The sequence below is a fragment of the Pteropus vampyrus genome, unplaced genomic scaffold (genome assembly GCF_000151845.1).
Source record: "Pteropus vampyrus isolate Shadow unplaced genomic scaffold, Pvam_2.0 Scaffold7, whole genome shotgun sequence".
In the NCBI taxonomy this organism is placed as follows: domain Eukaryota; kingdom Metazoa; phylum Chordata; class Mammalia; order Chiroptera; family Pteropodidae; genus Pteropus; species Pteropus vampyrus.
In genome coordinates, this window is record NW_011888788.1 from 11,657,893 (window position 1) to 11,669,668 (window position 11,776).

Genomic DNA, 11,776 nt, shown 5'->3' on the forward strand with positions numbered 1-11,776 from the left:
TCTTTGTGTGTGCCTGCATCTCTTCTTGCTAGACATTTGGAACAACTTCAGGGACCTCGATGGATGTGTCATTTGTGAGGTTGTATACTTTGATCGTTATGAAACAGGCTTGGGAATTAACTTGTACGAATGAGTCTCTAGATCAAATCAAAATAACTCTTGGTTCTTCAGAGACATGACTATTTTTTTTCTTATAGAGTTGAAGAAAAGTCAAAAAGAACAATTTATCAAAACGAAACAAGAAGACTCTGAATTGTGCTTCCATGGAGTAATGACAGGCGAACTGAGTTTGCAAAAAGCCCCCCAAAATAAAAGATCCTTTTTTATGCATACAGAAGCAATTTCACAATGCAGAAATGCCCTTTTAGTGTTTACGGATTACAAATGATCTCCATCTCATCCAAACGTCTCTGAGAATGTGGAGAGAAAAAATTTCCTATTCTGTAATCTAGAGAATGAAATATTAACTTCTGTGGTGGAGTGCACAAATCTGAACATACTTAAGAACCAGAAGAATGATGTTTGGTGACATTTGACAGGGACATTAAAATATCAGAGCAAGAGACTCCTGTAAGGTCTTGTGAAATCTTTTTCATTGTTGCAGCCCAACTGTTAGTTTACCTTTTTCTCCTTTCTTTCATTGGCTGATATGGTCAGACAAACAAACAAACAAACAAACAAACAACAACAAAAAAAAACAGAAAAAGAAAGCTGCTTTATATGTAACATGGGCCATTTTTGTAAATGTCTTTTTTACGATAGAATTCCTTAGCGATGTTGAAACGGCAATAAAATAGCCACTCAGCATACCAGTCAGAAAAAGTGCTTCCAGTGTTCTCTATCTGGCTCATATTTTTCTTTGACCTGTTTTAAAAGACCAGGGTAGAAATGAAGGACTCACCAAGTGAACAGTAATTATATCTATATGCCAGCACTATACTAGATACTTCGGGTACCTTATGAATAATAACTTTATAAATAAACAACCAATATTTATGGAGCATTTACTGTATGTCAGATCCTTTTTCAAGCACTTTACATAGAATGTTTCATGTGGTCATTACAGCCAGCTGTGGCAGGTGGGAGTCTAAGATTCTCCAAAGGTTCCCAACGTCTGATGTATACATATCCTCTACAATTTATTCAAACAATAACTTAGGTACTGCGGTACTGCTGTGAGAGGATTTTGCAGATGTAATTAAGGTCCCAAATCAGCTAAACTTAACATAAGAGAGACCATCCAGGCGGGCCTGACTCAATCACAGGAGTCCTTTAAATCTGGACCTAGAGGTCAGATGTGGAAGTAGTCAGAGATTCAAAATTGAGAAGGATTTGAAATGTGTTTGCTGGCTTCAAGGTGAAGGTGGATATTTGGCAAGTCTTGCAAGCGGCCTCTAAGAGCTAACAGTGACTCCTAGCTACAGCCAACAAGGAAATGGGGACCTTAGTCCTACAACTTCAAGGAATTAAATTCTGCCAACAAGAATGAGCTTAGCGGTCAGTTTCTCTCCACAGCATCTAGACAAGAATTTAGTCCAGCTGACACCTTGATTTCACCCTTATAATACCCTGAACAGAGAACCCAGTTACACCATGCCAGACCTGTCACCTACCAACTGTGAACTAATAAATAAATGTTGCTTTAAACCACAAAATTGTGGTAGTTTGTCACACAGCCATAGAAAACAAATTTACCAAAGCCTACAAAGTCAGTGTCTCCATTTTAAAAGTGAGGAGACTGAGGCTTAGAAAATTTAAGTGACCTGCTCAAGGTTACAGAGCTGGTACGTGGTCAAGTCCAGATTGGATTAGATGGCTGGTTACATGGAGATGACTGGATATGGGAGGCAAGAGTCTAAGATGCTCCCAGACGCCCGCCCCCTTGTGTATATAACTTGTCTATTTTCTCCCCTTGAGTAGAGTGGCACCTGTGAATATGGTGGAGTGATAGTCACTTAAACTGTTGGGCAAAAGAGATTTTTATTGATGTAATTAAGGTATTTAATCAGTTGAGTTGACTAAAAGAGAGAGTGTCCTGGTGGGCTGACCTAATTAGGTGGGCTCTTAAAAGGAGCCTACAGGTTAGAGATGGTGAAAGTCATAGAGACACACTCTTGCTGGCCTGGAAAAAAAGAAAGCATCCATGTCCTGAGCTACCTTTCAGAGCCCCCTGGCAAGGAATTACAAGTGGCCTCTAGAAGCTAAAAGCTGTCTCTGGTTGACAGTTAGAAAGAAAATGGGGACCTTGTTTCTACAACTAGAAATTGCCAACAACCTAAATGAGCTTAGAAGACCCCAAGCCCAGGTGAGAACTGCAGTGCTGCTAACACCTTGACTGCAGCTTTGAAGATCCTGAGCAGAGGGGCTCAATTCCATTAGTCCCTAACTTTTCGCCTATGGAAACTATGAGATAATAAAACTTTGTTTTTTTTAAGACAGTAAATTTGTTGTGCAGCAACAGAGAACTAATGCAGTGGGAGAAGGGCAGGTTTCTCTCCTTTGCTCCATTTTATGGCAGAGGAGGGACTAGTAGCCAGGCATCCCAGCTTTTTGTTTTTGTTCCTTAGTCCATCACTAGTGACCTTTTCTCTGTTACTCTATTTAACCTCCATTTACTCATGGCACCAAGCAAACTCCAATGGTGCTGGTTTTCCACCTCTCACAAAACCTATATTTCTACAACTTTGATACTTAAACCCTGAAATTTAATTAATTTATTAGCAGCAACCAGTTTTATGAAAATAACTCAATATCCAAGCGTGCATTGGTGAAGCTGTTGGTTCATCTTTCAGGAAGGCTGTGACTTCACCCTGTTGCCCAACAGGCTGGCTCTCTATCCATCCTAGTTAAAGCGGTATTTGCATGCACACCAAATCTCTGAATGTTTTTGTTTGTTATTAGAGAAGCAAATTACATTTATCAGAATTCATTCATTCTCCCGGTGTCACTGAACGCAGAATAATCTTGGCTATGTTAATTGCCTGTGAAAAAAAATGCAGGATGGCTGCAAATATTCCAAACCTACTTCATTGTGTAACTCTCTTCAGGGGCAGTGAATATGATACTAAGGTTAATAGAACTAATGTCATCATGTTTATGGGGCATAAACCTCCCAACTGTGGATTAATGGAAATATTGGTGAAGGAAATATATCTTTACCCCTTTATGCTTTGATGGATAAGCTACAGTTGACATCAGTGAAATATATGGAGAGATTGACTTTAGAAGGTCAGCTTTTAAAGAACTTTTTTGACCTATAAGTCAATGAAAATAGATTTTTGTTGTTGACCAAGACAACTGTGACAGAAGATTTTCAACCTAAAACGAATTTTTATTGAAGTTTATCATACAGAAAAGAACGCAGATCCTAAGTCACTGCTTGATCATTTTTTACAAACCGAACACATTCGTGGAGCCGGCACTCAGATCAAAAAACAGCATCCCTGGCATCCGCTTTGTTCCCTTTTCACCAAGTCACCCCAGAGTAATTGCTATACTAACTTCTGACACCCTCGGTGACTTTGCCTATTTCTCTAATGTTTGAACTTTTTAGAAATCCAGTATGTACTTTTTTCTTGATTCTTGTACCAATAGATGATGATTTATTTACCTAGCCTATTATTTTAGGCATTTAATTAGCTTCCAATTTGGAGATGTTACAATAGTACTACGGACATTGTGGTATGTATCTTTTTGTGAACGTAGGTACATAGTACATGTCTCTATCTAGGAGTAAAATTGCTGGGTCCTAGATTATGTGCAAATTCAACTAATTTAGTAGACACTGCCATATAATTTTCCAAAGTGGTTGCACCAATTTTTACTTCTAAAAGCAGAATATGAAAGTTTTTGATAATTCACATCCTTGCCAATACTTAATATTTTTTTATTTAAAAAAAGCTTTTAAAACTTTTAACACATTTTAGTTTACAGGTGGTATCATTGTTGCTATTGTGAAACTAATAAGCACCCTATATAAAAATATCAGGACTGGGCTCAAAAGCCATTGTACTCAGCATAGTATCATTGGATAAACTGACAGGTGGTAAGAATAAATGACTCATGCCCTTTATATAGCTCTTTTATACATTTCAAAAGCACCCAGGCTCCTCTATAATTCAGTTTTCAGATATTCTGGAAAACACAACAAAAATTCTACCTCCTAAAGACGTTTGGTTCTAGAACTAAACACCCTTTGAAAATATCTGCCATATACTTACATTTTAGCCAAGTTTGTTTGCCTAAACATATACTCTGCAAATATTTACAGAGCTCATATTATGAGTCAGGACATACACCATGCACTAGAGATAAAGATGAGCACCACTCAATTCTTCATAAGATTCCAGTTTAAGGTATAATGAGGACTACAGTTAAGTTGTTATTTCTTTGTGTTGCCTTTTGCATTAATTGCAATTACATTTTAGCCTGAGGACTTATCTAAGTTTACTGACAACTTGTTCATTAAAAAAAAAAAAGCGAATCATTTTAAGTATACAATGTTGCTCTAACTACAAAAGAATGGATGTACACTTTAGGAAGTTCAACAAGAATTTGGGCTAGGACCAAAAAAAGTTCATCTTGAAGGAAGTAATTGAAATTTTCATATCCTGACAGGTTATACACTTCCAAAAAAGGAAGACTGTTATTATTTTTTGCCCTTCACTGTGTTCCTCTACATGATATTCAATGATATGATATTATAGATTATATTAGTCTGGATTTAATCAGGAAAGCAGAACATTGTGAGTGATATAGAATAAAAGATTTGTTATAGGGATTAGATTTTATACAATTTTAGGGAAAACTGAGGAAATAAATATCCAAAGGGGATGGTTGGCTGAGCAGAGAAAAGTCCCTAACCAGGACCCATGAGAGGGAGCTGGTAAAGAAGTCTATGGAAAGCCTTTGCCTCAGCATCTGACCAGGCCTGGAGTATGTCAGCAGGGCAGGTAATAAAGGGGCACATCAAGAAAGCTGGATGCAAAATGGAAGAGAGCAAGAAAGGACAAAGTGGAAGCCATGAGGGCAAACTGGAACCCACAGAGACAAACTGCTGTATTCATCTGTCTCTCATTGCTGGAATCCCAAAACTGCAATGCCCTGAAGAAGAAGCTGGTACCCTTGCAGTAGAGCTGCACCTCTGCTCAGCCCAGGATTTAGAGAATCTGAGGCAGGAGAAACAGCAGGAGCTGGAGAAGCTGTGAGCCAACTGATGAGCAATATGTATATCACCTGCCCAGATCCCGATGCCCTACACCCACCTGCTTAGCACAATGGCTGCAGCTGCACTTCTGCCCTCCAAAGCTCATGGAAATTTCTCTGTGACCAATCCTAACCCAGAACCATTCAGAGAAATGTAATTCCAGCTTAACTAAGTTGACATAGTACAACTACCTTAGAAATAGACTATAACTGAATTTTAAAAAAGTAGAAAGGGGGTATAATTTAATCTTTTCTTTATAAAGACATGAAACCTGGGGTCCAGAGAGATAATGACTTATCCAATGTCACAGAGCTAATGACAGGTATATAAACTCAATCCCATGTGTGTCCATCTGGGTGATATCACAGAAAGTATGCTGGATATGAAGTGAAGATGCCTGAGATTTTGCCACTAATTAATTGTTTGGCCTCGGGAAAATAATAACTCAATTCTAGATTCAAGTTTCCTTGTGAGAGAATGGAACATGGGGTAATCCGACAAATTGAAAGTGCTCAGTTAATATCTAATGAATAAATGAATAAACATTGTCTCTCAAGAGCAACCATTTTACAAAATTGTTCCATTGCTTAACATAAAGGAAACATTGAAACTGTTCTCCTGAGACTCAATATTTAGGCATTCTTGGATATTTTTATGAAATTTATCTGGGAGTAGAATGGATCACTCAGGCTCTTCCTCCTTTGCACAAGTCAGATTCCCTGTCTTTCAGTCGTGTAGCAAGTAAACTTTCTATATTCTTCTTGTCACCCCACATGACTTCTACTTGATGCATTCAGTCTGAGCTTTTCAACAGGAGTCCAGTGTCACATAGCTGAAACAGCAAGAATCCAAAAAATGGCAATAGGAAGAAGCTAGAAAAATGTCAGATTTCTAAGAATGTATTTCTATGTTTTGCTCACAAATCTGCAGTTTGGGCACAGTTCAGCAGCAATGACTCATCTCTGTTCCATGTGGCATCACTTGGGGTAGCTCAAAAGTATGGAGTTAAATCAACTTGCAGCTAGGACTACTTGGGGTAGCTCAAAAGTATGGAGTTAAATCAACTTACTGGCTAGAAGTACATGTGGATTCTCCATGTGTCTCTCTGCTTACTTAAGGCATGATGATTGGGCATGAGAGTGAGCCTTCCAAGAGGACCAGGCAGAAATCACATCACCTTTTATGATGTGGACTCAGGGGTCACATATCATTTTGCCAGTTATAGGCACTCCTAGATTCAAGAGGAGGAAATAAAGATCCCACCTCTCAATGAAAGTATTATTAGCATTACATTTTAAGAGGAGCCTGAGGACAGGGTATCTCGTTGCAAGCCATCTTGGAAAATGCAATCTACTGCTTTGTAAATGGTGATCAATACCCATGACGAGTTTATAAACACAGAGCTTGTCAACAAAATGAGGTCTGTCCAACAGAGAATATGTTTATTCACACTGATATAAATACACGCACATATGCATACATAACGAGTACTTGGCAAATGAAGTTAATTCTTGGTTTCCTCTTGCTTCCAAGATATTTTCAGTGTTATGCCTGAGGGCAAGGGCAGGGAACTAGGCCACCTAATTAGAATAAAAGTACTTTCCCCTCATCGTCCAGCTTCTTCTGAGAAAATAAATCAGGTTGCTGAATTTTGGACCCATATTATTTCCATGGTAACAAAGTCTAAAATACTAAAAGATGGATTATAATTCTTTGCAATATTTAAGAAATGTTTATTTAGTCTGTGTGGTGTTTAAAAGTGCACTTAATAGCAGTAAACAGCATTACCACTATACCCTCCCCAACACAAACACACTCGCGCACCATATGAGAGTTTTTAAAAATTTCCTAATTTATCCTAAGTGGCCATAAAAATAGGGGAAAAGAGTTAAAATGAGACTGTCCAGACTTGTCTTCTTAGATCTGCTTTGAGCCAAAGTTTCTTGTTTTAATTTTGATTTCAATTAGGTGGCTTTAGAACTAATCCAACCATTTGAAACCTGGAAAAAATGTCGACCATCGTAGGTTACAGAACTGACAATAATTATGGTGTTTGGAAAATACAAGTGGTTCAGTGCAGCTGGAGAGTAGAGTATGTCTAACACAAAGTTTTATTTTCAGTGGTAGAAACTTTATGAAATGTTTAAAATATACAAAAAAATATAGAAAATGATATCATAACCATGTACCCACCTCCATAGTTAATAACCATTTTAAATCTATTTTCTTTCTCAATAAATAAAATATTAACTATTCAGTTAAAGCCTTACCTATTCATTCCTTTACCTTCCCTCTCTTTCCATAAATCATAATCATCCTGAAGTTCATGTGTGACATTCCTATGTGTCTCTGTATATTAGTGCTTATGGATGAATCCCTACACTGTTGTATCTTTGTGCTTTAAAAATTTATATAAATGGTATCATAGAGTATATATCCCTTTGGAACTCTTTTCTATTGTTCAACATTATGATTTTTATTTTTAGCCACAGGGCATAAACACATCGTAAGGAAAGTGGAGATGATCATTCAGTATTGCACAGATAATTAGTCATTTATTCAACTAAATTTATAATTCACCTGGAGAGTGAATCGATAGTGGCAGTTTTTGCATTTGAAAAAAAATGTTAATGATATGCAAACAGGACTGGACACCAGAAACTCAAGTGAATACAGAGAAAAGAAAATATGGTTATTTACATCCCAGTTCTTCCATTTCTGAAGGGCAGGTGCTTTCTCTTATAATCCATCCTGTTGGCAGTTACCGGGCCTACATGTAGAAATCCAAAGACTGCTCAGAGGGTAGTTTAATCTAGATGTGGGTGTAGGCTTTTCAGAGACCAGGGAGCCACATCTCTGAATCTCTATCAGGGAACCCTGATAATTCCTGTGTCCTAGCCCTTCCTCTCCCCGCTGCTACCCTTGTAGATCTTTTCTCCTACTAGGAACTTTGGACTTGGCTAGTGTGAATCTGTACCCCACAGGCTGCTCCTGAGGGGCTAGGTGGATGATGTCCCTTTGAGTTATTTCACGTCCTGCCACATGCGTGTCCCACTTCCATTCTCTACTGCCATAAGAAATGTCTCACTTGATGGTTCTATTCGATTACCAGGTGCAGTTTGATTAATTTTTAACTTAACTTACTGTATATTGTTAAAACAAAAGAAGTAAAGGATATTTATTTTCAAGACACAAAACTGAGTTACCGATTTAATATCAGATATATGTGAGCTGTTATGTGTGTTCCATCTCTCTTTTCTGCTTACCGTACTACTCTCTGAATATCTTGGAACAACTCTTTGCACGCAGAAACTCTCTCAAAACAGTAAAAAAGAGACTGCACACATATTTTGCTTTTGAGGTAGCATTTATTTATTCCATAATACCTACCGGATTAAAGTTATATTTACCTCATATTACTGTCAATTAATTATATTTTATTTCTGTCACATTTCTGAGTATGTTAAGCTAAGAGCAACTGACTTCATGCAAATTGAACTGCAAGTTTTCCGGGCTGTATTCAGATACCATTAGGATTTATAAATATATCTATCTAACAAGGGTATGACAAAGAACTTTGTTTACTGACATACTTTATTGTTATGCTGTACACCTCTCATGTGGCTCTTTTATAAGACATAAAGTCTAGGTATCCTGTCGGAATCTCAGATCTTATTTATAGCTTGCTGCAAAGTGGCTTATTGTCATTTATTATTTCTTATTTGATTTATATAACATCTTTCCACCATGAGTTTATTTACATAAAGAGTACACACACACTTGAACTTCAGCGCTGCCATGTAGTTAGCAGTATAGCATCAAAAACCTGTAGGAGGCTTTTCTGTTTGGTTTTGTTCCAAGACCATGTTCTGGGAAGGCAGTCATCATATTTTCTTTCACTTTGAGTGTTTATTGTTTGCCTCTAGGTGGATCGGATCATCTTCTGTGTCTTCTTAGAAGTCGACTTCAAAATCTACAAAAAGAAAATGAGCGAATTTTTCCCCGTAGGTGAGTAAAGCAATTTATTTTCTTTGGAATTGAGGATTTAAAGAGTAAAGGCATCACTTATATTTCAGTTTCATTTCACACCTTAAAGATTGTCACAAATGTGATCTCCAGGTACCAGTCACCCCTGGCAACTTGTATCATAGTTTTTAAGAACTCAAGGTGGTGACAGGAAATCTAGTTCCTAGATCTCTCTGTCCCACGAGGTAATTCTGTTGTCTTGAGGAAATCAGTTTATCTCTTGAGTCTCAGTTCCTCCCATCAGAAGTGAGAGACTTGACCAACTGACTTCTAAAGGCTCTTCCTCTGTATCCAGGCTTGTGCCTATATCTACCACATTAACACCTTTGCGGGAAATTGTGAGGAGCCCATTTATGTTTGTAGCTGGAATTCAAACTGTTCCTGCATTCCACCTCTATCCCCACCCCACCCCCCCACAATTTTCTGGGCTCAGATTACAACAAAAATAGCAGCACTTTCTAGGGCAATCGGAGGAAGGTAGTCATTCACCTTATTTCACACTTATTTCAAAATGTAGGTAAAACCTGTTAGCTATTAAAGAACCTTGAATAATGGATTTACATCGACTGAATGTGCCATTAGTTGGATCTGGTTAATTTGAATGTTTCCCCCCACTGTCCTTCTTCCAGTCTGTGAAGGCAGAGGCTTATTTAATATTGTTAAATTATTGTTATTTTTATGTTGCTATTAAAGTCACAGTGACCAAAGAACTTTCCTCAGCTTTGGAAAGAATGGCCTTCAGGAAATTTCAAGCAACTGTGAGCATTGATGGTGCCTGCCTTTCAGAGAGCTTTCTTTTGAGGGTTCCATGTCCATTCGAAGTGGCTTTTCATGTAACTGGTGACTCTGGCAGGTGGGAAGGAGTTAGTGAAGGGTGCTGGTGCACATTCACCCTCATAAGCGGTCTATCGGAGTTACACAATAGAGAGGACACCCTGCCTACAGATCAGAGTAAAACAGCTACAGACAACTGCTGGAGATATTCAGCTCTGTGCTAATGTTTCAAGTGGACAAAGATCTTCTGGGTAATTTGAAGTCCTTCTCTCTAATTTTATAATTGCAAGATAAATCTGCTGAGTGTGTTTAATTTGGAACTTTAACTACAGTATTTTCCTCACAGAAACACAATGTAAATTTAGAAAGACTCCCAAGTAACAAAGGAGAGAATTATGATTGTGGTCTTTTCTTTTCTCCTTTTCCTTCTTTTTTCCTTTTCCTTCTTCTTTTCCTTTTTACACCTTTCTTCATTTTTTTCAAACACTCTGTTTTACAGACTGTAAAACACTGAATAATTATTTACTAGGTAGCTGCTGGTAAGAGTTGAATTTAGTAAATTCTTCTCCACATAATCTGATGGCTTATTTTTTGTTTCAATCTCTTTGTTTCATCCTCTCTCTTTATTCCCTATGTAACCACAGAAAGCTATTTGCGCCTGCATTTCTATATTTTTAAGTATTATTAAGAGAATGTGTTCATTTATGTACAAAATGTGACTTGCCATGGTGTGCAATGCAAATCTTCTCATGCCTTGTCAATATCACAGTATATTTTATTAGATTTTATAAATTTCGGACCCGTTGAGATGTTTACAAATGATAATATAATTTTCATTTTTCATGTCTTCTAAGATGAAAACTTAATTTCGCTCTAACATAAGATAAAAAATAATTGTATAAGTATGATTCATTGATATTATAACAAATCTATCCATCAGCAGGTATTTTCAATGATGCAAAACCAAAGTCATACTACAATTTTTAAAAATGGGACAGTTTTAGTGGTTTAGAGTATATTAATAACAATGTAAATAAATTATTGTTTGAAAATTGCTATTCTGAATAAATCCAAAATGTATTTTACTACTTGAGTGAGTGAAATAATAATAAAATCCTCAGTTTCATATCAATGCTTTGAATCATGGCAGATTCATGAAGTTATTTCTAGTGCATATTTATAATAGTAAGTACATTTTTAAACTAAATGTCAAAATCCTCCAAAATTGTTGAGTCTTTTTGCAATGCTAAGGCAACAGCCATTTGCAAATTGTAATTATGAGATATGAAATAAAGGTAACTTCTAATGGAATATGTGACTGCTAATATAAATGATATATACTATCTGTCCACGATTTGAATTTATGGTTAATTTATAACCATACCATCTTTAATTAGAATATATTTTTTTCTAACTTGCCATATATTTTCCCTAGACTGACTTTTTCAGAGTATTTCTAATTAGTCTTCTTAATCCTTTCCAAATGCAATAATGATAATCATTTAAGGGGAAAAGGTTAGTTTTATATTAAACCAAATATCTGCATTTTGGGATATTTTAATCTCATGTCTTTAAATTTCATAATTAGGAATCTGAGACAAATGTATGAAAAAACAATACAAGTTAGACTAGAAAAGATCATATTAAAAATATAACACATCCATAACTACTACCTAATATAATGATAGGAGTAATAGCTAACATTTACAGATTGCTTTCTATCAGCCAGATATGCGGGTTAAATCGGTTAATCTTCATGATAATTCTGAG

At 36.7% G+C, this 11,776-nt stretch overlaps 1 protein-coding gene across 1 annotated transcript in view; it reads left to right on the forward strand.

Annotated features, from left to right (window-relative positions):
- The window catches only part of MACROD2 (MACRO domain containing 2), a 1,889,795-nt gene that overhangs the window by 1,714,750 nt on the left and 163,269 nt on the right, over window positions 1-11,776 (forward strand). Inside the window, exons 9-10 of the mRNA XM_023536764.1 lie at window positions 9,133-9,218; window positions 10,385-10,410. Coding sequence (XP_023392532.1) covers window positions 9,133-9,218; window positions 10,385-10,410 — 112 coding nt within the window. The remainder of the gene's footprint in view (window positions 1-9,132; window positions 9,219-10,384; window positions 10,411-11,776) is intronic.